Below are 22,069 nucleotides of genomic sequence, written 5' to 3' on the forward strand. Positions count from 1 at the left end.
TTGCCACGTTTTAACATGCACATGCTGTGTTTTGTCTTTTCAGGAACTACCATGTGTTTTACTACCTGTTGTTGGGAGCTTCAGAGGAGGAGAGGAAGGAGTTTAAGTTGCTGCCGCCTGAAGAGTACTTCTACCTCAAGCAGGTACAGTGCTGCCGCCACATCCAGCAGTTCACACACTTTTCCATCTGATGTAAACCATGAAGAAATCATGACTTAAGTTTTTTTTTAACATTATTTCCACCTGTTCTGTCTGCTCAGCCTACTAAAGACAGTGCTAATGAACTTTAGCCTGTTGTAATTAACTGAGTGGAGCTGGTGTTCAATAAAGCAGCTGAATAAAGCAGCTGTTGACACTCCCCTCTGACTGCACACATGTGAACTGCATGTTAATTACGTTGTCTTTGTTGTCTCACTTGTTTATATTTCCCTCTGTCCTCATGCTCCTTTTCATTCACCTCTGTTCTTGACTTGTTTATTTTTCCATTTTGCACTTTCACTTGTTTCATTTTCTCCTCTTCATACAGTAGACGCCCACTAACCCTACGAATTTTCTTTGTAGCAAAACTTTAAGATAGAAGATGAGGAAGACCTGCGTCATGACTTCGAAAGGCTGCAGCAGGCAATGGAGATGGTTGGCTTCCTTCCTGCCACCAAGAAACAGTAAGCCAATCAGTGAGCATGAACAGTGTAGTGTGTGTGTAATGTAGGTAAAGGGGTGAAGATTTCACCAAAAATATAAATTACAACAAAGAGACTTTTTAGAGCAGCAGCAGCATAACAATAGCTGCATCTAACAGGCGAATGTAGCAGTTTATTAGAGAAAGTGTGCAAATACAATGCTTGTATTCAGTACGAACATTAGCACATGACAAGACCGAAGAGCAGCGACGTGTAGAAAAGTCGCTGCCATGTGTTGTCGCTTTAAATAATTCTTGTGACTGTGTTGCAGGATCTTCTCTGTCCTCTCGGCCATCCTGTATCTGGGCAACGTGACCTACAGGAGGAAGTCAACAGGTCGAGACGAGGGGCTGGACGTGGGACCACCGGAGGTCCTGGCCACGCTCTCTGACCTGCTAAAGGTGAGATATACTGTATTTGCGCGTGACTTTGTGACTCCACACTCTTTCCTTTGAGCTGTGTGGTGACTGTGCGTGTTCCCGTCAGGTTAAAGAGGAGCTGCTGGTCGAGGCGCTGACGAAGAGGAAAACGGTGACGGTCAATGACAAACTGATCCTCCCTTACAGTCACTCAGAGGTAGGCACCAGACAGAAAGACATCGTTACGCAACTCATCATTACTGTAATGACAATGTAAATGTTGTCTTGCATTTCTGTACAGTATGTCTGCTTCTTCAGTCTGACTTTCTGCATTTTTATCTTCACCCCTCTGTGTGTAATGTTGAGGATTTTATTAACCTATTTATTTATTTATTTATTTATTTATTTATTTATTTATCTATCTATCTATCAGGGAGGAGCAAACACACACAAAAACATGTACAATAAACAAGTGGCACACACACCACTTGTGCAACTACACCAAAATATTTTCTCCCTTTCATTTTACGATGTGCAAAATAAGAACATCTGAACAACGGATGTCACACTTCCTCATTTTTCCATCTTTATTCTTTATTGAAGTCCTCATACACATAATTACAGTATGTCTCATTCTAACACACACTGTCGAACTCTTTCTGTGTTCCCATCACAATATACATCTCTCTCACTCTCTCTCTCTGTCTCATCAGGCGATAACAGCCAGAGACTCCATGGCCAAATCTCTGTACAGCGCCTTGTTTGACTGGATCGTCCTTCGCATCAATCATGCACTGCTTAACAAAAAAGACATGGAGGAATCTGTCCGGGTGAGACTCTCACACAGTCTCACAAAAAACACACGGAAACTGATCTATCTGCACATTATAAAACGTAGTGTTTGTCATTGATGTATTTCATACATTTCCCTTCCTGCTCATCACTGATGTTCATTCCCTCCGCTCTCCAGTGCTTGTCCATTGGCGTCCTGGACATCTTTGGCTTTGAGGACTTTGAGACAAACAGCTTTGAGCAATTCTGCATCAACTACGCAAACGAACAGCTGCAGTATTACTTCAACCATCACATCTTCAATCTGGAACAGGTGAGTGGTTTAGTGTGTTTCCCTCATCTTACAGTCATTTTACATGTCACTATGAACCAGACGCAAACAGAAGATTTTCTCTCTTTGCAATTCAGCCCTACAACTCTTCACTGCTCTTTGTTTACAGTAGTGACTGCCAAAACGATGACTCATCTAAAACATTCCTGGTTTCTAAAAGGAGGGAAAGTTACATCTTATCCTTTCAGTGTTCACAGGAATACAAATCAAAGATGTAATATTTAGTTTTTTAGTTGGTCGGACTTGACTTGGAAAAAACTATATTGCTCCATCTTTTGGGAAAACACAGTAAAAAACAATTTCATCTGTTGTTTGCGTGGCGCTACAATTTCCTCTAGACATGAATTGGCTCAACAATTTAGGTTAAAATGTCGTCAGTAAAACTGCCAAACTTCCCAGCATGACTTCACGGATGAACTGGCTTATTGAAATGGTCTGCTCTGCCTTGTGCAGGAGGAGTACCAAGCGGAGGGAATCACCTGGCACAACATCGACTACACGGACAACGTGGGCTGTATCCATCTCATCAGCAAGAAGCCCACCGGCCTGCTTTACCTGCTGGATGAGGAGAGCAAGTAAGACACAGCTGTAGAGAGATTCACTCCAATTCATTCACGTCTGGATGGGAGTAATGTTTGTTTTGATTTGGCGGCAGCTACCCATTTACTGGTCTTTACTTTTCCTTCTCTGCCCTTTCCCCTCTGTGCCTGTGCTGCAGCTTTCCCCGTGCCACTGATGAGACGTTACTAGCCAAGTTCAAACAGCAGCACCAGGGCAACAAATACTTTGTCCCCACACCAGTCATGGAGCCTGCCTTTGTCATTCGCCACTTTGCTGGAAAAGTCAAATATCAAATCAAGGTAAGCACGAGGCCACAGGAAACATGACAATACCCAATTCTGTTAAAGGAAAACAAAAGTTATAGGGTAGTTAGTATCAATAATTATTTTCTTCAGGTCATGTGGGTTTAAACGTATTTCAATAGTGGGAACATGTCGACTGTCGAAAAGAACAGAAGAAAAGAACCTATTGATACTATCTATGAACAAGGTCAAGATGAACCTGTTTGAACTAAAAGTTATAGGGGTTACAATTACTCTTAAACTCACACTTGAATATAACCTGGACCTGTTTTTTTTACACGTTGATAGTGGCCTTTGTAAAGTTCTTGATGTCTTTGACCCCACCAGGATTTCCGGGAGAAGAACACAGACCACATGCGTCCTGACATTGTGGCATTGTTGCGGAGCAGTGACCGTGCATATGTGCGGCAGCTCATTGGCATGGACCCAGTGGCCATGTTTCGCTGGGGCATCCTGCGTGCCACCATCAGGGGAATTGCTGCTTTCAATGAGGCTGGCCGATCCTGGGCATCCAAAACTTCAGGTACATTATCAGTGTATGGCTGTCGGCCCATCCTGGTTAATAACATCCTGAAACTTGATGCTTATCAAGGATCGTGTCTTCAATATGGAAGGTTTAATGGATGTTTGACCTTGCTGCTGATTCTATGAGACAAATATTGAAAATCAATATATCAGAATTAAAAGATGGGGATTCACTGACAAATGCTGTTAGTAAATTTTAATCATAGCTGCATCCTCAGACCACTAGTGCAGCTTATACCACAGCCTCAGACATTTGCAGTCTCTCTGCTCTGTAATTAGCCTCTCAGGTCAGCACATAGAGGAATATGGAGTTCAGGAATGCGAGGCTTTATTCTCAATCCTCCAGACTATTTTTGTGCTACCAGGGTTAGCCCACTGACATAGGAGCCTTTTTATGTGGATTAACAAGATTGAATTCAATTAAAATGAAAAAGAAATGCTGCAGTCATGTGATTCTGATCAATATTCATGTCGCCAGAAAATCCTGCTTATGATTATTTGACTGCTTTGCTTGTAAATGATGTGTATTGTGTATTGTGTCATGTTTTAGGTGTCGTCCGTCCAATCTCCAGAACTCCTTTAGGAGAGCTTCAACGGTCCAATGCCCCAATAGAAAGAATGTATAAGTAAGTGAGATACATCAATGAATATAAAACTTGTCTTACTTGATCTTTGTTGTGTTTGGCTGTTGTTGTATTTTAACTGTTAGGTCTGAGACACCTGTCGTCATCGTGCCTGTGGACATGGAGAGGACTCTTGGTCCTGTTGAATGTGTATATAATAACTCAGTGTCTCTTCTCATTCACAAAGCACAGACCGATTATTTTTACACAGGATCAACTAAAAACCCAGGCTTCATGTGACTGCCTCTTTTCTTCCACACATACGTTTTTACAGTGACACATTTCCCAGTTTGATGGTGAAGGAAATGTTTAAAATGGCTGGTGAACTATGGAACTCCTCGTTTATCTTGTGGTACTGGATGAGATGAGGAAGGACAATGTCAAAAACCTACTGTAAACTGTTCAGCTGAATGACAAGTCATTTGAACTGAAGCCACAGAAAACACATGTTTTGGCATCAGCCTGACAGACAAAACCTCCTTCACCTCATCTCAGTCACCTATATCCTCTCCACCCTTTGGTGACCCCACTGTGTGCGGTTCTCTCCTCTCCCCTCCACAGACGAGCTTCTATGCTCGATTTCTACTTTGATCACTCAGAAGAGCGCCCTCTAGAGGCCTTTGAAGACATCTTTGCTAGCTATGAGAGTAAGAAGTAAGTGAATTTGGTGGACAGGGGATAAAGAATGAAGTCATGAGGCCAAGCAGGAAGGAAATGTGCTTCTTTGGGCTAAAAGAAAACTGGTTTTCTCCCTTCTGAGTTTGCCCTCATCATAGAGTAAATCTGAACTCTTAGTATGCCATTTGATCTAACACAGTCTCCTGTTCTAGGAATCAAGTTTCCTAAAAGGAAGTGCAGTACACCATTACAACACAGTACAGCCAGGTTGCCCTTTACTTTGCATTCCCTCTCTTCCCTCACTGTTATCCCCATCATTTCTGTAGCTGCGATAATCTCTTTCCTTTCTCACGTTTATTATTCTTGGTATAGAGCACAGGAAGGTGTTTGTGCTGGCCTACTCTGATTAGCTTGCCGGATTACTTACATCAACGGTGGATGGCTGGAAGCACACGTGTTCATACACGTATGAGGAACCCCTAGTCAAATAGACAAAGAGAATTGGGAGAGCTTTCTCAGAGGGGAACAAAACCACAAAGGATATTTTTAGATTAATTGGCCCCGTGAACTCTGACATTCTGCTTTCTGCTTTCAGATCTGAAATGACTGGGCTGTGTTTTTTTTAAAAGACTTGAACACCTAACCTGATTGTCGACCCTTTAAATACAGTATTGAATGATCCAGTCATTTCCAGATGTGCAATTAACTGAAATGTTAGAGGTCAGATTCACTATATATGTTTCCTTCCCTGCCTTGCCTCCTCTGTTTTCATGGTCATTCATGGTAAGTATAGAAAATCATTGCATGGATAAGCTCTAAGAGATAGATAAGTCTCTACATTAACCTCATGGAACTCGATGTCCAGTGTTACACCAGCCCCGATTTAAGGACCACGACTTCCCCTAAAAAAACCTCACCTGTAACAACTTACAGTCACACAACCAGTAACAGCCCCAGCATGGACACAGATGGCCAACCACACTGAACGTCAACTCAGCTCTGCATGTTAACTACCACAGTGGCAGTGATAAGGGTGTGAATACAAACCCCCACATGCTCCAGTGTCTCTTTGTGTGTGTGTGTTTGTGTGTTTCTTTTTATGTTTTTTAAAAAAGGATATGGCAGCATGGTTGGGCGGTCTGGTGTGTCTTGTGGTTTCCACGTACATAAACATGAACAGTGGGGGAATACATTAAGTGGGTTAATCTTCATGGATGAGCAGAAGAGGAAAGCAGAAGTTTCTCTTGATATCAGACCCCCAACTATCCTGCAGTGTGCGTTCTTGTCTTGGGTGACTGCGGTGTGGTGTGTTTTCCTCTAAGGTGTCCTAACAGTGGTGTTGTGTCACTCCCCCGCTTTACGGGTTTGTTTTTCTCTTTTTTTTTTCCCCCTTTTCCTTCCTCCTTTTGTGGGTTTTTCCAATCGTTCTCCTAATTCTACCCTCCCCTCCCTCTCAACACTGGGTGTTTGTTTGTGGTGTGATCAGAGACATGCATGCAGAGATCATCAGCTCCATTAAGAACTTGCAGCTGGATGGTGAGGACCCTCGCAAGCTGCTGCAGTCCTGGGGTCGCCTCCGCTTCCCCCGACACGTCCTTCAGTGAGTCTGCAGACAGACCTGGCATCAGCTCTTCTCCTGATCAGTCCGGTCTTGTCGGCTCAGGCAGAACATGCTCCTGTTATGTTAAATTACACTTTTTTTCCACCAAAAACGTTTTACATTAAACCAGTTTAGCCGTCACCTTTGTAGCCACTCCTCTAAATGGAGCACTAACGTCACATGTAATATTGACACCATCATTAGCAGACATCACAGGATTCTCTCTCTCTCATACTGTCTAGTTTTCTTGAAGGCCACAGATAAAAATGCCTTAAATACTCACTTCGTTAACTGCTGCATGAACATCATCAGAGGACGGTTCTGGCATGTGAGGTCTTTTGGAGCATCAGTGGCCTCGCAGCATGTAACAATGTACAAAGTTCTGCAGTCTGACACATAGCATTATAGTGAATATGAGCATCCATTCTTTTGGACCTATTTATGTGTTCTTGAAAACAGAGAGAGCATGTCTGTCTGTATGTTGAGTCTCTGCTCAGAATAGATTTCTTTCTTCCCATCTCCTGCAGCAAACTCCCTCCTCTTGTTCTCCACCATCCCTTTCCCGTCACTCATTCATGCCTCGCCTCTTCCTGTTATTCCTTCCGCCTTCCAGGTGCAACCCTTGATTCATCACTGACTGACAGCGCATGAAGAAGTCATCCATCCGTACTAACCCAGCTTATCACACTCCATCCACTGCTCCGTTCCATCACTCTGCCGCAGCTTTTAACACTTCACTCCCTCTAACTCACCCCACGTCTTTTTTTTTCTCTCCACAGGAAAAACAAGAACACCAAACAGAAGCAGGTCATCCCCAAGGTAAAACTGAGAAAAGACCAAAGACCTTAAAATTACTTACATATAAAAAGTAAGTCATAAAAGTTGTTTTTTTTTTTTTTGTCTGATTAATTTGCTGTATCACTGCTGTGCAGAGTTTGCTGGATTCTCGGTCTCTGAAGTTCATTGTGAGTTTGACGCTACACGATCGCACTACCAAGTCTCTGCTCCACCTGCACAAGAAGAAGAAGCCCCCCAGTATCAGTGCCCAGTTCCAGGTAAAATCACAAATCCCAGCAGTGTACTCATTACACACAGACACACACACACTCCCATTAGCAGTCTTGACCATTCAGCAAACCCCACTCTTTTCCAGACTTCTCTGACCAAGCTCTTGGAGACTCTGAACAAAGCAGAGCCTTTCTTTATTCGCTGTATCCGCTCCAATGCTGAGAAGGTAAGATTTTGTCATGTTATTTGTTCTTTGCTTTCCTGCTCAAATACTGACACTTCCTTCCAGCTTGAGGACTCTGCAAGAGGGAATCTTGTGTCTACAGTGATGCAATGTAATGTTTTATACCTCTCTTGAAACACCTATCTTTGATATTTGCAAGGTTTTATTTCCCATGTTTTAAAACTCAATAAAAAAAAATCTGTCTGAGATGTACATTAGCTTGTAGATTAGCTTGGTCCAATCAATCAATGAAAAGATGAACATTGTTGACCTGGTAAATGTGTGTGTTGTAGTATAACCAAATATGTTTCTTGTGTTGTTATATATGAGCAGAAGGAGATGCATCTGGACGAGGCCTTGGTGGTTCAGCAGCTGAGATACACAGGAATGCTGGAAACTGTTCGTATCAGGAGGTCGGGCTACGGAGCCAAGTACACATTCCAGGTACTGCAAAGTTACTCCTCGTTTTTGGAAAATCCACGTCATAATAACACCATTTATAATGTCACACCAGGTACATACTTTGATGGTGAATACAAGCCGATTTCATGGCCTGTAATAATACTGTACTACATACAAACGCACATGAAGACAGCGTCAGAGCATAAGTTAAGGCAAAGTTAGTCACTCAGAGCTGCTGCCTTGGCACGCATTCAGCCCAGATGTTGAAATTTGTCTCTCAGCGTAACAATACAATTATTGAGGATGACATCATTATGTAAAATACATAATGTTTAACATTGCTCATTAGGTTTTGATCATTCATCACTACCACATGTCCTCTCTTGAGCATTTCATTTCTCATCTGTGTTGCCTTTGTTTACTTTCCCCTGCAGGAGTTTATCCAGCAGTTTGGAGTCTTGCTGCCAAAGAATGCTACCGCCTGTAAAGACGACATCGCTGTGCTGCTCGCGAAGAAGATGGGCCTGGACCCCACCACGTTTCAGATAGGCAAAACCAAGGTAGACTGTTCGTATTTTCACTTCACCTTTTAAACCCTCGTTCTTGTCTGCGTCAGTTTCTCTCTCAATGTAGAGTGTCATTCAACTCTGTGTTTTTCTCTGCTTAGGTGTTCTTGAAGGAGCTGGAGCGACAGCAGCTGCAGGACACGCTGCACAGGGATGTCATGCGTAAGATCATCTTCCTTCAGCGGTGGTTCAGAGCTCGTCTGCAGAGGCAAGAGTTTCTGGACATGAGGCGGGCAGCTAGCTTGATCCAGGTAGATGACAAAGCATTTTTTTGGGACAGTCGTGTCAATATATTTCACTTTTTTTTGATTCTTTTGTTCATTTCTGTTATTAAGAAGGGAATTTAGTTACAGTCGTGATATTCTGTCTCGTAGCGTTCATGGCGTAGGTACTGCAAAGAACAAGAAGAAGAGCAAAGGCAACGTGCAGCTACTGCGATCCAGGCTGTGTGGCGAGGGCACAGACAGAGATTGGAGTACCACCGCCAAAAACAGGGAGCTACCAAAATACAAGCCTTGGTCAGAGGCCACTCAGCACGCCGGAGGTAAAAACACACGTATGGTAGAGAAACTATTGGCTGGACCCTCGAGGGACATGTAATGTGCTAATAACATTTTTGCCTAATATGTTTACGTCTTGTACTTTACAGGTGTCAATCCATCCGTGAGATAAAACAGAAGGCGGCAGAAGAAGAAGAAGAAAGGCGGAGGAGGGAAGAGGAGGAAGAGGCCAGGAGAAAAGCAGAGGAAGAGGAGGCGGAGAGGAGGAGGATGGAAGAGGAAGCAAGGAGAAAAGAAGAAGAGGAGGAGGCCCACAAGAGAGCAGAGGAGGAGGAGGCAGCTAGAGAAGCACAAGAAGCACAGAAAAAGAGGGAAGAAGAGGAGAAAGGACAGGCAGGAGAACCTGAAACAAGAGAGGATCCAGATATAGAGCTGGTCACAGAGGAGATGCTGGATGACGCTGCCCGGGAGACAGAGGAGGAGAAAGGAGAGGAAGATGGAGAGGTTAAAACAGGGTCGCATACCGAGGAGGAGGAACAGGACAGGGAAGAGCTGGAAGAGGAGGAGGAGGAGGAGGAGGAGGAGGAATTAAATTCAGAGACCAACGGTACCCTGGCTGAGGCTGGACCCCAGCTGGATGAGAAAGAGGAGGAGGAGGAGGACGAGAAGGAAGATTCAGAGAACCAAACACTAGGACAGTCGGATTCAAGACCGGATCTGCCCTCTGATGGAGTCGCCTCCACGCCCCCGGGTCAGGGGTCAGATGAGCAGGCTCCCAGCACTACCTCCACACCTTCCAACGCCGAACAACACAGAGCACAACCTCCAGCTGCCTCCAACAGGGGCCAGACGTCCAGGAGCCAAGAGAAGAGAGAGCAGAGGAGACGCAGGGGGCTGGAACACAACCAGAGAGAGACGGATCGAGCCGCCTCCTCCTCCTCTTCCTCCTCTGCGGTCAGCAAGGACCAAACGACTCCGCCGAAGAGCAAAAGCCCGGAGACCTCGAAGCTGAAAGAGCGGTCCGACAGCAAGGAGCTCGACCAGTACACCTTTGTAGCCTGGAAAATGAAGGAAGACAAGGGAGGGAAGAAGGAGGGGAAATCATCTCCTCCAGCTTCTGGTCCCGTTCGTCCATCCACTCTGTCCCTGCAGCCCGCCGACCCCGGGCCCGAGAGAAACGGCGTCGGGGACGGTGGCTCTGTAAACCTGCAGCGCCGTCCTGGGGCCATCAAGGAGAAGCCGGAGAAGTGGAAGGGAAGGAGGAGTGATGGAGATTACTCCGACAACACCAGCCCTCCTCCGCCTCACAATCGGGAGGAAAGGAGGAAAAAACCCCTGTACGTTTTCTGTTCTGGTTACAGTCTCACATCTCCCCTTGTGTATAAACGTTAGACACTACACTATTTACACCTACAAATAAATGACAGTGCCTAGTTTGGCAAATTTGGAAAAATACTCGGTAACACTTTACTTGAATAGGTATTCATAAGATTGACATAACACTGTCATATCCATGACATAACAGCTGTCATAAACATCAATGAATACTTATGACAGCTGTCGTTAAGTGTCATTCGGTAAGTTATGTCACTTTTAATGCAAAGTTGACATTGTTTGAGATATTTTTGTTCTGACAATTTAAACTGTCATAGCAGACCTAATTGCCAAACTTTAAAAATGATGTCAAGTTCTCATAACAAGGACATCTCAAATAATGTCAACTTTGCATCAGAAGTGACATAACTTACCGAATGACACTTAACGACAGCTGTCATAAGTATTCATTGATGTTTATGACAGCTGTTATGTCATGGTTATGACAGTTTTATGTCAATCTTATGAATACCTATTCAAGTAAAGTGTTACCAAATACTCCTACTCATATTTACATTATTTATATTATTAATAGCAGAGGGGCAGTGACAGTAAATCCTCTGACAAACATTTTCCACATTTCGTTAACTTGTGTAATAAACCCTTTCCGTTGTCATTATCTTTTCATAAATGCATTTGTCTGTCTATCTGCAGGAGTGAAACAGCCTCGTCATCAATTGACAGTTTGTCTCCATGTTCTGAGGGAGCTGGCGTTGTGTCAGGCAGAGAGGTATTTTATATATTAATTTATTTTAATGCACAAAGCTATTATAAAAGATCACAAATATATATCTTTTTACATTTGAATTTACAAAAATCAGCCTCAACTGTCTACAAATGTCCCCAAGTACAAGTTTTTATTTTCTTCTTGTTTTTTCTGTCCTGCAGATAATTTCCCCCTCAGACAGTGAGGGCTCAAAGGGAAGCTCCTTCAGACGGAAACAGCAAGATGGTTTTGGTCACCAAGATTCAGCCCACTGCATCCCATCCACACCAGACAAGTAATGCACTGCACTGCACTGTACTGGCCTACACACTGTAGACACAGGCTTGTGATTGGATAAGCAGGGTTGCTGTAAAATACGACCTTACATTTGTTTGAAAAATGAGATGGACTGAGATGGGTGAAGCAAAGCATGATGTGTCCAGTATCAATAAAGATAGAATCTGTAATGAGAGAAATTATGAGTGACTCAGGCATTCTCACTTTTCCTCTTGAGCAATATTGATGTCAGCTTGAGTCGGATTCATGGGAAAACATGTTCAACCAAAATGATCCTGAACTCTTAGTTGCAACATTCGCGGCCAGAAATTCCTGCTAACTGAATTTACTCTGAATGGATTCATTTTGCCAGAAATATACGCTGAAGGCTCAGTCACGGGCCAAAGTTATATCGGAGGGAAACATCAGGCGGATTGTATTGTTTTTAATTTGTATTGTTGCTATGGTGACAGTGCTGGAGCAGAGCTTGAGTAGGGTGTACTTAAAATGCAGACGGTTGCAGGATAATTCAGTTTTGATGGTATTTTTAAATACTGGACATCTTTGCTCGTCTGTTGTATTTGCTTGTCTGTTGCCAAGGAACAATCCAGGGACCCGCATACAGGCAGATTATCAAGAACACAAATCTGTCAGTAACACAAAGTATGAGTTGTGAGACATGATATAAAGAATCCACACTGATACCGGTCCTCTTCCAGTTACACAGGGTTTATGGGTATTCGTCACAGCTTCTTGTGTTTCTCTGCCCTGCAGGTCGGGTGGTTTCTTCAGCAAGATTTTGAAAAAGCGACCCCACAAAGAGGCCCAAACTCCAGACAACGGAGACTTGACATTTGCTCTGACTCTCAGTGAAAAGCCAACAGGAGGGGAAGGTAACTAATACAAATGGGCAGCAGACAGATTGAGTCTGTCCTTGTTAAATTCTGTAGGATTTTCTGTGGCGGGAGATTTTTTTTAATTTGGTTTCTGTTTTTGAGTTCCATGTGCCCAAAGTAAACTTTATCAAAACTGAACCAGCAATAACTGCACTCGAGCTGCTGCAGTTCCCTGCATATGACATGAGAAGAAAACACAGGTGTATTATTCTTTTTTTATTCCCAGGCCTTAACTAATCCTGCTGTTTGCTTTCTGAGAAAACACTGACCCGTGCAGGATCATGCCCAGTGATAACAAAATAACTTCACTTGGGGTTTTGTTTCATCTATGGTACTCATGCATAGTGCACATACTCCATTAGTCTGAGCTTGTAAATGAAGGGGAAAAATTAGTTGTGTGTATACTGTATCATACATTTTTCCTTATGTAACTGATTTTTACGATATTAATATTTTTCTTTTCAGTGCCAACGGCTGGACATCCATCTCGGCCCCATTCCCATCCACATGGCGACCGTGCCGGTAAAAGTTTTGGCCGCAACCCCTCTATAAAGATCAGTCGTGCCACGCGAGTGTCAGAGCAGTGGAACGCCTCACTGGACCGGGAGATCACTAATGCTAATGAGCTACGGCATCTGGATGAGTTTCTAGGCAACCAGGTAAATAAAAGCAGAAAACTGTTTCTATATACCAAATAATCTTGACTTATTTACCTGCTAACCCATATCTCATCTTGTATTTCTCTGTAGGTCAATGATTTCCGCTCTAGGGGGAAGCAGCTGTCGGCCACAGAGGCCATCTTTGTTACAGCCACTATGCAGTTCAGAGAGAATATCAAAGCCATGTATTCCCTCACAGTAAGTCTTTCTCTATGAACAAAACACACACATGAAACATACTGATCAAAGTTCTGTGTCACTGTCCTCTCCTCGTCCTCATTCTCTCTCCTCTCTGATGAATCTCACCAGAAACCCACCATAGGCTACAAAGGTCTGATGACAGGCTACCAGAACAAGGTGATCCACCTGGCGGGCGACAAGCAGAAAGGAGAAGTTCAACTTGTGGTCAACTTGTTCCAGTCGGTGCTGGACGGCTTCATCAGAGGAGAGATGAAGAAAGAGGAAGCTGAACCTGCAAAGGTGAAACACTGAGATGTGTTATTATTCATCTCCTTTGATGAACTTGTGTCTATAATGGTTTGGTATTTCTATCAAGTATTTTTATTCATTCTATATTTATTGTGAGGCTGCTAAGATGTGAGGATTGTTGCCAAACCTAATTTCATTGTATAAAAATATGCAATGACTATAAAGTCTATCTCCCTCTCTCTCTTACTTTAATTGCTGCAAATATGATGTGATGATAATATGTAACATATTCACACCTGTTTTGTTTTTCTTCCAGCCGGCTAAAGCTCGGAAAAAGAGGAGGAAAAAAGATAAAAGTGTAAGTGTGAAGAGTTAATAATTCTCCTTCATCCACAACAAATTATTTGATTTCACTATTCATAATGATTTTTAATTGTTACTGTCTGTCTCATTAGATGGAGAGCCCCCTGGATCATGTTTTTGTCAACTACCAGGTCAACATTGTGCAGTCGTGTGACCAGTGTACTTCTTACATCTGGGGCATGGAGAAGGCCTACATGTGCAGCTGTGAGTTAATACCCCAACAAAACTCTTTGTTGTTTCTCATTTGTGTTCAGATCCTTTAGACTGAGAGATCTATACAATCTAAAGCACATGGCAGATGTATAGGGTGTGTCCATATGACATTTGCGATGTTAACAACGGAAAAAGCAATTATCACGCCAGGCATGCTTCTAAAGGGTGTCTCTTCAGTGATTGTGGTAGTGTTTTGCACATAACATGCAATAAACCAGAGTACCGCCTCCCATTCCCTTTAAAAGCCAGATGTACTTGTACCTTGGAACATAGCTGCTATAATGTGCATAGTGTTTTACACCTAGAGGCAGATTGCTCTCTTGGTAATGCACTCATTAAAAGAACAACAACAAAATAACAGTAAAATACTACACCATTGACTATTACATCAGTATAGCCATGCACCAACAACACCCTTGTCCACAACTTATTTTAAGACCAGATGTGCTCAGATGTACATAAGTCTATTTGCTATATAAATAACACAGGCACTGGACAGGGAAATGACAACTATATGAGTCACACAACACTAACAAAGACTCTTGCATTGAAAATAATGACACAACAGTTTGATGTTCCACATTGTCATTTCTACAGGTAACTCTAGGTGTGTCATTTTCTCAAGAGGCTGTTTGTTGTCCATTACGTACAAGAAATGGTCAACCTCTCTTTGATTTATCTTATAGAGTAGTGGACCAAGGACAGAAATTTCTGTCCAAGTACGACAGTCTGCGGCCCTCTTATTACAGTTAAAGGAAATACATGGGTTACACTTGAGCAAAAGCTGACTTGAAAAGATATTTCCTGGATTTGATCAAATCTGTTCCCGTTGCTACTTTGTACCTCTGTACCATTTCTAATTTATACATCTTTCAAACTTTGTCTTTCAGATTGTAAGATGGTGTGCCATAAGAAGTGCATCTGTAAAATAGTCACTGACTGCTCCACCTTCTGTGCCAAAAAGGTAGGAATATCAAAATGTTCATTTCTTTTCTGACCCAGTAAGAAACTCAGTAATATTAAACTCAAGTAATATTAGTTACATTTCTTCCACATTGTAAATGGACAAGTAGACTTCATATGGTACTGATCCAGCTGCTGCCTGTCTGAATTCACAGAGTGATGAAGAAGCTGCCGGGCTGCACTTTGGGGTCCGGGTGTGTCACCTGACCAGCGATAAGAACCCAGTGCCCATGGTGCTGGAGATGATGCTGGAGCATGTGGAGATGAACGGCCTCTACACCGAAGGCATCTACCGCAAGTCTGGCTCTGCCAACAGGATGAAAGAGCTGCACCAGCGACTGGAGACTGGTTAGACCTTTTCTCTATGATGTTTACAGTTTGTTTGTTTATTTCACATATCAAAAAAGTAAAAAAAAAAAAGATGTAACATAGAATCCAAGACAATGTGAAGGAGAAATGCCCCAAAAAACCTAAATCTAGTTGAGTAATGATTAACTGCGCTTTCATGGTATCTTAACTTTTTGTTATGATGAGGTAAAAAGATTTTTTTATTAATGTATCATTGTTGATGTGTTTAGACCCGCACCTAGTCTGCCTTGAAGACTACCCCATCCACACAGTGACAGGCCTGGTCAAACAGTGGCTGAGGGAGCTGCCGGACCCACTCATGACCTTCACACATTACAGTGACTTCCTACACGCAGTGGGTAAGCAGGCTGCTCCCCACCAGGGGGCAACATTTCACAGTGTGACTTCACTTCTCAGTCTGTCTCTCATCTGCTGCTGGCTGGGTATTATTTATGACCAGAGGAGTCTACATTTTGATATTTTACGGTGGAAAAAGGTTAATTACACATGATTTGAGAATTTAAAAAAATATATACATTTTAGGAATGTAAAGGACTTATTGCCTGTGATTGATTATTGTTTTTCTCCTTCCTGCAGAACTGCCAGAGAAGCAGGAGCAGCTTCATGCTGTCTACAAAGTGCTGGAGGAGCTTCCTACAGCAAACTTCAACACGCTGGAGAGACTTGTCTTCCACCTCGTCAGGTAGCGATCCTCTCATCGAGAGCTTGAGTATTTTAACACGGTTGTTACTCAGCCATCCAAATATCTCACTCATTAGATTACATATTTTTTTCTTTGCTGGTCATTTATTCTCATGACTTTTATAAAGTATTTAAATCAAAAAATGAATTATATTTACATGCAGCTATGAAGAAGTACCTAATAAATTTCCTTGCAGGGTGTGTAAAGAGGAGGCCCACAACCGCATGTCGTCGAACTCGTTGGCCATAGTTTTTGCCCCATGTATCTTGCGCTGTCCAGACAGCGCAGACCCGCTGCTCAGCATGAAGGATGTTGCCAAGACAACCACGTAAGACTTGCAAGATCTTCTCATACAGCTTCTAGTAATAATTTTCCTGCGTGGTGCTTCGTCCTTATAACATGTACGCCCTTTGCATAAGTAAATTAGCACACACACACTTACTACTACCACCATGCTCTCTCCTCCCTCTGTAGGTGTTTAGAGATGCTCATCAATGAGCAGACGAGACGCTACAACGAGAAGATGGAGGAGATTGAGCAGCTGGAGTACGCCGAGGCTCTGGCCGTTAACCAGCTCAAACTCAAGAGACAAAACACGGTGAGGAAGAAAAACCCTGCCCTCTCTGGATCACCTGTCTTTGATTCAGTGTGCTCTCAAAACCAAGGCAACAGTTAGACTACATGCTCAGCAAGCCAGGATATAAAGGAAGGAATTGTCACTTATGGATTATTATGAAACAGACTGTGCTAGTTCGTGTCATTTTTCCACATGATTTACATGGTAGAACAACCCCAGTATCAGAAGCTGTCGTTCTGCAGTTACATGGGTAACATGGCCGATGTTCCTTGTCTCTCCTTAGCACTACTGGCATTTACCTCTCAGGTTCTCAGCTCCTTACAAAGGAGTGGTGGTATGTATCACTGAGTCTTCCTGGTACAGTAGATCTGGTAGTCGTAGTGTGCCGTAGCGTGCCATGTAGAAGCACCTGTGCATGGCATGTTAGACGTGGGTGACGTTTGATGCTGTGGCTGTGTTTTTATTTATTTATTTATTTCTTTTGGTTTTCATCCATCTCTCCTTAATACCTCTTCCTCTTCCTTACTAACTGGTAGCAGATTGCATGTTGCTGTTAGTCTGGTGTAGGTCCTGCTTGTGATGTGGAGGATTTGCTGTCATCATCATTCTCGTGACAAAGAGAGTTCTTCTGGGTTGGTGTTGTAATTGCCGTCTTTGGACGACAGTGACCTAACTTGCAAAGCTTGATGGGAATGATGTGTATTTGCCTTTGTGCTGCTCTGGTGTCTTTATATCCATTTCCATTTTATTACTGAGAGAACATCACAAAGGTCTGAAAGTGCTGTTCCAGCTGTTGAGGGGTTCAACCCATCTGGATTGTGGTGATGTGTCCTCTTTACTCATTACCAAAACTATGAACAGTTTGCCTTTGTAAAAACCTCCTCACAAAAGGGCGAATGTGTTTATTAGCTTGTTTTTTTAGTCACTGCATTTACTCTTCTCCCTTTATATATATATTCCTTTTCACAGAAGTGCTGTAAGAACTATGTGTAGATGCATGACAACCACACAACACCGTCCACTCTGCTCTTCTCACTTTTCTCACTAACAAATTTTGGAATCAGTTTCAGATTTGGGTCAAAGCCATTTCTGTGTTATGGCTATTTGACATTTTTTGTTGCTTATTATTTAAAAAGAATGAATGCACTTTCAGGTTGAGTTGGGTGTCAGTGTGTGATGTTCTGTCGTCCACAGGTGCATGAGAAGGTCAGTTCTGATCTGAGCGTCGTCCCTGAGAATGAGCCTCTGGACTCGGACACAGAGGCTGAGAAGAACCTGATGGCGCGCATCAAGTCCATCAAACAGGAGAAGTAAAGACGCCCTCTTTGTCATTGTTTTCTGTGTTCAACAGAGGACAAGCATCTCTCTCCTGCCTCTATGTTCTTTGATGTACTTATCCTCTGTTCCTCCAGAGAGGATCTTGCCTATCGCCTGCCAGAGATGGAGCAGCCTGGTTCAGACCAGGAGAACCTGGACTCTGAAGCCTCACTGAGCTCCGAGAGCCTCCTGGACGAGCAGCAGCGCTCCTCCGCCCACAGCTCGGAGCCTGAAGGTCAGTATTAAAAGCTCTGGACGTTCTTCTCCTTCTACCTCTTTCTCTCACTCACCTGTGGGTTTCTGACCAGACCACGGGGGGCCACTGGGTTGGGCCCTTCCTGTGTTTTGTGGTGCAGGTTTGGACCAGTGATGGTGATTGGGGCGGTGACGTCTGCTCTGTAACAAAGCAGGTTGGAGGAACAGCAACCGTGTTTGTGTGTTTTGTGTGTGTGTTTGTTAGCATACGTCTGCACACCCATGTATGCATGTCTAATGTAAATGCATGTGTGGTACAGAAGCATGCTCAAACCTAATCCAAATGAATTGATCTAACATTTGGCACACCCTATCACAGCAAATGTTTGCTTAATTGCACCTCACTGATCTTAGTTCTTTGGTAGATAACATGGTTGCATGATCTTCCGTCGGTCTTCACTCTCTCTGGATTACTGCATTGAGGAAAAATAATATTTTTCCAATTCTTCTCCATACCCTTCCTCTTTTCCAGGACGAGGTGGCCCCCATCTGAGGAGGAACAGGCCCATTTGTCCACCCAAACCACCCGACCTGGCCCAGCGACCTAAAACCCTCATGGGGCGCATCTCTCTGCCGAACCTCACCCCTGCTAGCTCCACCTCCTCCCTGTCCAGCTGCGCTTCTACGACCTCAGAATCCTCCGGCCTCTCCTTCAGGCACCCGCTGAAACGCCGCAACCCCATCATCCCAGACACAGTTAAACTCCCCCCAGGCGTTGCCTCCCAGCCCGCAGCCATGATGAGCCCGACTCACACTCCTCCCGGAAACCGAGCTCCTAAATTCGTGGTGAGGAGAAGAGAGCAGCCGGGCCGCCGTAAAGACAGCACTCAGTCGCTGTACATCGACGGCCCTGAGGGCGAGCTGCGCTTCTCCTCCTGCCCTCCCTCCACTTGCTCCTCCTCCACATCCATCTCCTTGGTGACGCACTCTCCTCAGCACCACAAGACTCAAGCCTCAGAGGGCCAGAGACGTTTTTCTTTCCCCAGCATACGTTTCCCGGAAGATGATGTCTGATGAGGACAAAACAGAAAAGATGGAGAAGTGAGGAGCAGGCAAAGGAAATGACCATGAACAGCGTGCAATGTTGCAACAGATGACAATGATGGGATGGTAGAAAGCCAGGAGAGGATCAAAATCAACACAATGACATGTACTGTAGCCACAGCGGCTCTACAGAAGTGAGACACAGTGGAGGGTGTTTGATGCTGTTGTCAGAGGGAAACTAATCAAGGAACTTGCTGATGTGTGTAAAGTCTCGTCCAACATTACAGTAAAAATGACCGGACAACATGTTGCCAAGCACCTTTTCAATCATTTTGATAAATTGTGGTTACAGGAACACAGGCTGGATTTTCTGTAGCCTTGTAATGATGGAATTTTGTTTTTTCTCTCCTGTTTTTTTTTTTTTTTTTTTTTTTGGGGGGGGGGGGGTATATTTGTTTAACTCAGTTTTGCTAATTCAAGGAAATGATAAATGTTCCAGTCGCACTTTTATTTCTTAGTTCTCCCCAATGAGCAAAATATGCTCACTGAAATGTTAGCTAGTGCCTTGATATTGTACAATAATTTGAACAAGAAACTCATTTCTCATGTCATGATTGTGTGAACAGTGCTCGTAGTGGGAGGGGGGGGGGGGGGGGGGGGGGGGGGGGTTGTTTGGGATAAAGAGTTTCAGAGTTTTGTGTTTATTGTACTGAACCGACACGGGACGGACATGTTCGAAAACAAGGACCTAGACATGAGCAGTGTGACCGTTGTACAGAAGGACCACAGTCTGTCCACCTTCACCTTCGACCTGCCGCACAGCAAAACACCAGATAGGAAGCCATCGCCTTCACACAGCAAAGGGAAATGGGAGCAGCACACGCCACTTTCTTCCTTTCGAGACCACACAAACAAAAACACAAACACCGGCCATTATGCAACAGCCGTGCCATGATGTCTTTAAAGCTCAGAGTCCTTGAACTCGACCTTTACCCCTTTTTCTAATGAACTTGGCTTCACTCAGCTGTGGACTGTCCCGTAATGAGCAGCTTCTGCTGAAGCACATTTCAGCTTTGTATGAAATGTAATACTAATGTTCCCCTCTGACTGCTGTTGTATGATGTCTGCTAGTCTGTCTGGATTATGAGGAAGATGTGTAATGTGTAACAGAGAGTGCATGGTTGGGATTGAATGACGTGAGCTGTAAAGGTTATTAGTATTAACATGAAATACAGAACATGATGCTTGTAACATCCTCTGCTGTGTTGTTTGATTGGGAGCGGTTGGAAAAATTCCTCAGTGTTAATTTTGGAGCCATAACACATTTTATACAGTAGATGATAAACATATAGGTTATTAAAGGGTAAATATTCTGTAACATACTTTTTTTTAATGTGAACAATGAGCGATGACAGACCTCCCATCATGGGATCCATATCCACTTTCCTGCAATATTTTGACTAGTAATATGAAGTAATGCTATAAACACAAACGTATTGGATTCATTACGAATTCATTTACAGGCAGGTTACAAACATTTTTGATTTCTGGAATAAAGTAACATTCAGTGTGAAAACACATCTATATTATCACAGGGGTGAGTCAAAAAAAAAGTGCAAGCCTGTGATCCGCTGATTAGATTTTTACATTTACTACATTTACAAATGTAGTAAATTGGCTTTTTATCATTGTTAAAAAAAAACACAGGATCAGTGTTTTTGCTGAAACTTTGACATTCAGTAATATCTTATTTATTTTAGCATCTTCACAACTCCTACAGGGCAATTTTATTTGAACTAACTGCTCTTCCATATTAACTATTAATATTAACTGACTGTTGACTGTCTTCTCACAGGTAAGTGGTGGTGACAGTGAGAGTCTGTCCACGACTGAAGCATCTTACACTCCATATACAGTTTGGCAGCACATAAACTGGTCTGTTGTATTCACTGATGGTCAGCTTTTACAAAAACACCTTGTTGAGTGTAGCAGATGATTGCCTGCCAAATTTTTTTAACAATCCATCATATTATATACAGCGAAACTCATATGAAGGTGTAGAACCATCTCAAAGATGAAAAAAATAATTTAAGGGCACCTGAATGACCTGCATGACACGAGTCTCACACAGCAAAGGGTCTGATATTTCAGTTTTTCTTTTTTAATTCATTTGCAAAAAAAATCTAAAATTCTGGGGTTGTGCTGTCATTAAGGGATGGTGAGTGGAGATTGGTGAGAATGTTTTTTATATTACACAATTTCGGTTAAGCCAGACCTGCTGATCGTAGCCTACTCTCCTCCCTAAATGAATTGTTCTCTGCATTATTAGGCTATATGATGAGGGAGGGGGAGCATACATCAGTCCGACTGCCCAAAAGTCCGACGGCTCATTTCTCCGACTACCCATTCTACAGTGTTAAGGTTAGGTTAAGGGTAAGGTTAAGGGTTAGGGCCACGGAGAAGTGGGAGGTCGCAAAAATAAAGAAATGTATGGTCAGAGAAATGGGTTGTCGGACAGACGTCTTGAGCCCGTCACATTTTCCTCAATAATATTAACCAGAACTGTTTTCTGAGTGGAAATTGCAGATCCTCCCGTTATTATATTTTTTTTTATAATTTCTTTCTTTTCGGTTAGCTACATACATTATCCTGTCTTATGTAGCTGAAGAAGCTAGATCACCAACAGAGCCAAGCAGGGAGAAAATTTGTGTTTCTTAAAATTGATTAATTTACTTCAGTGAGTCGATTTAACTTTTCATTTATTCACAATTTATGCCTATTCAACTCATTAAAAAGAAAAAAAGAAATGTGTACGTTGTTGTAAGCGGGAGTCCAGAAGCCCAATTTAACACGCACATGAAATTATTTCTATAATGAAAAGGGGAAATAATACTTCTGGATTAAATCTTGGATCTT

General features: G+C 43.1%; 1 protein-coding gene across 1 annotated transcript in view; it reads left to right on the top strand.

Annotated features, from left to right (window-relative positions):
- The window catches only part of LOC310984884 (myosin IXB), a 58,965-nt gene extending 39,183 nt beyond the window's left edge, over positions 1–19,782 (top strand). The window contains exons 7-42 of the mRNA XM_083970245.1: positions 44–143; positions 562–662; positions 952–1,081; positions 1,167–1,256; positions 1,753–1,869; positions 2,010–2,144; positions 2,616–2,737; positions 2,881–3,022; positions 3,353–3,548; positions 4,101–4,176; positions 7,171–7,210; positions 7,324–7,446; positions 7,545–7,625; positions 7,956–8,066; positions 8,459–8,584; positions 8,692–8,841; positions 8,965–9,134; positions 9,240–10,427; positions 11,119–11,194; positions 11,353–11,465; positions 12,221–12,339; positions 12,808–13,001; positions 13,092–13,199; positions 13,311–13,481; positions 13,747–13,788; positions 13,886–13,997; positions 14,897–14,970; positions 15,125–15,317; positions 15,548–15,676; positions 15,915–16,020; positions 16,217–16,348; positions 16,495–16,618; positions 16,881–16,931; positions 17,792–17,907; positions 18,010–18,149; positions 18,642–19,782. Coding sequence (XP_083826371.1) covers positions 44–143; positions 562–662; positions 952–1,081; positions 1,167–1,256; positions 1,753–1,869; positions 2,010–2,144; positions 2,616–2,737; positions 2,881–3,022; positions 3,353–3,548; positions 4,101–4,176; positions 7,171–7,210; positions 7,324–7,446; positions 7,545–7,625; positions 7,956–8,066; positions 8,459–8,584; positions 8,692–8,841; positions 8,965–9,134; positions 9,240–10,427; positions 11,119–11,194; positions 11,353–11,465; positions 12,221–12,339; positions 12,808–13,001; positions 13,092–13,199; positions 13,311–13,481; positions 13,747–13,788; positions 13,886–13,997; positions 14,897–14,970; positions 15,125–15,317; positions 15,548–15,676; positions 15,915–16,020; positions 16,217–16,348; positions 16,495–16,618; positions 16,881–16,931; positions 17,792–17,907; positions 18,010–18,149; positions 18,642–19,183 — 5,740 coding nt within the window. The 3' untranslated portion in view covers positions 19,184–19,782. The remainder of the gene's footprint in view (positions 1–43; positions 144–561; positions 663–951; positions 1,082–1,166; positions 1,257–1,752; positions 1,870–2,009; positions 2,145–2,615; positions 2,738–2,880; positions 3,023–3,352; positions 3,549–4,100; positions 4,177–7,170; positions 7,211–7,323; positions 7,447–7,544; positions 7,626–7,955; positions 8,067–8,458; positions 8,585–8,691; positions 8,842–8,964; positions 9,135–9,239; positions 10,428–11,118; positions 11,195–11,352; positions 11,466–12,220; positions 12,340–12,807; positions 13,002–13,091; positions 13,200–13,310; positions 13,482–13,746; positions 13,789–13,885; positions 13,998–14,896; positions 14,971–15,124; positions 15,318–15,547; positions 15,677–15,914; positions 16,021–16,216; positions 16,349–16,494; positions 16,619–16,880; positions 16,932–17,791; positions 17,908–18,009; positions 18,150–18,641) is intronic.
- The last annotated feature ends 2,287 nt before the right edge of the window (positions 19,783–22,069 follow it).

The sequence above is a fragment of the Trachurus trachurus genome (assembly GCF_905171665.1).
Source record: "Trachurus trachurus genome assembly, chromosome: 4".
Classification (NCBI taxonomy): Eukaryota; Metazoa; Chordata; class Actinopteri; order Carangiformes; family Carangidae; genus Trachurus; species Trachurus trachurus.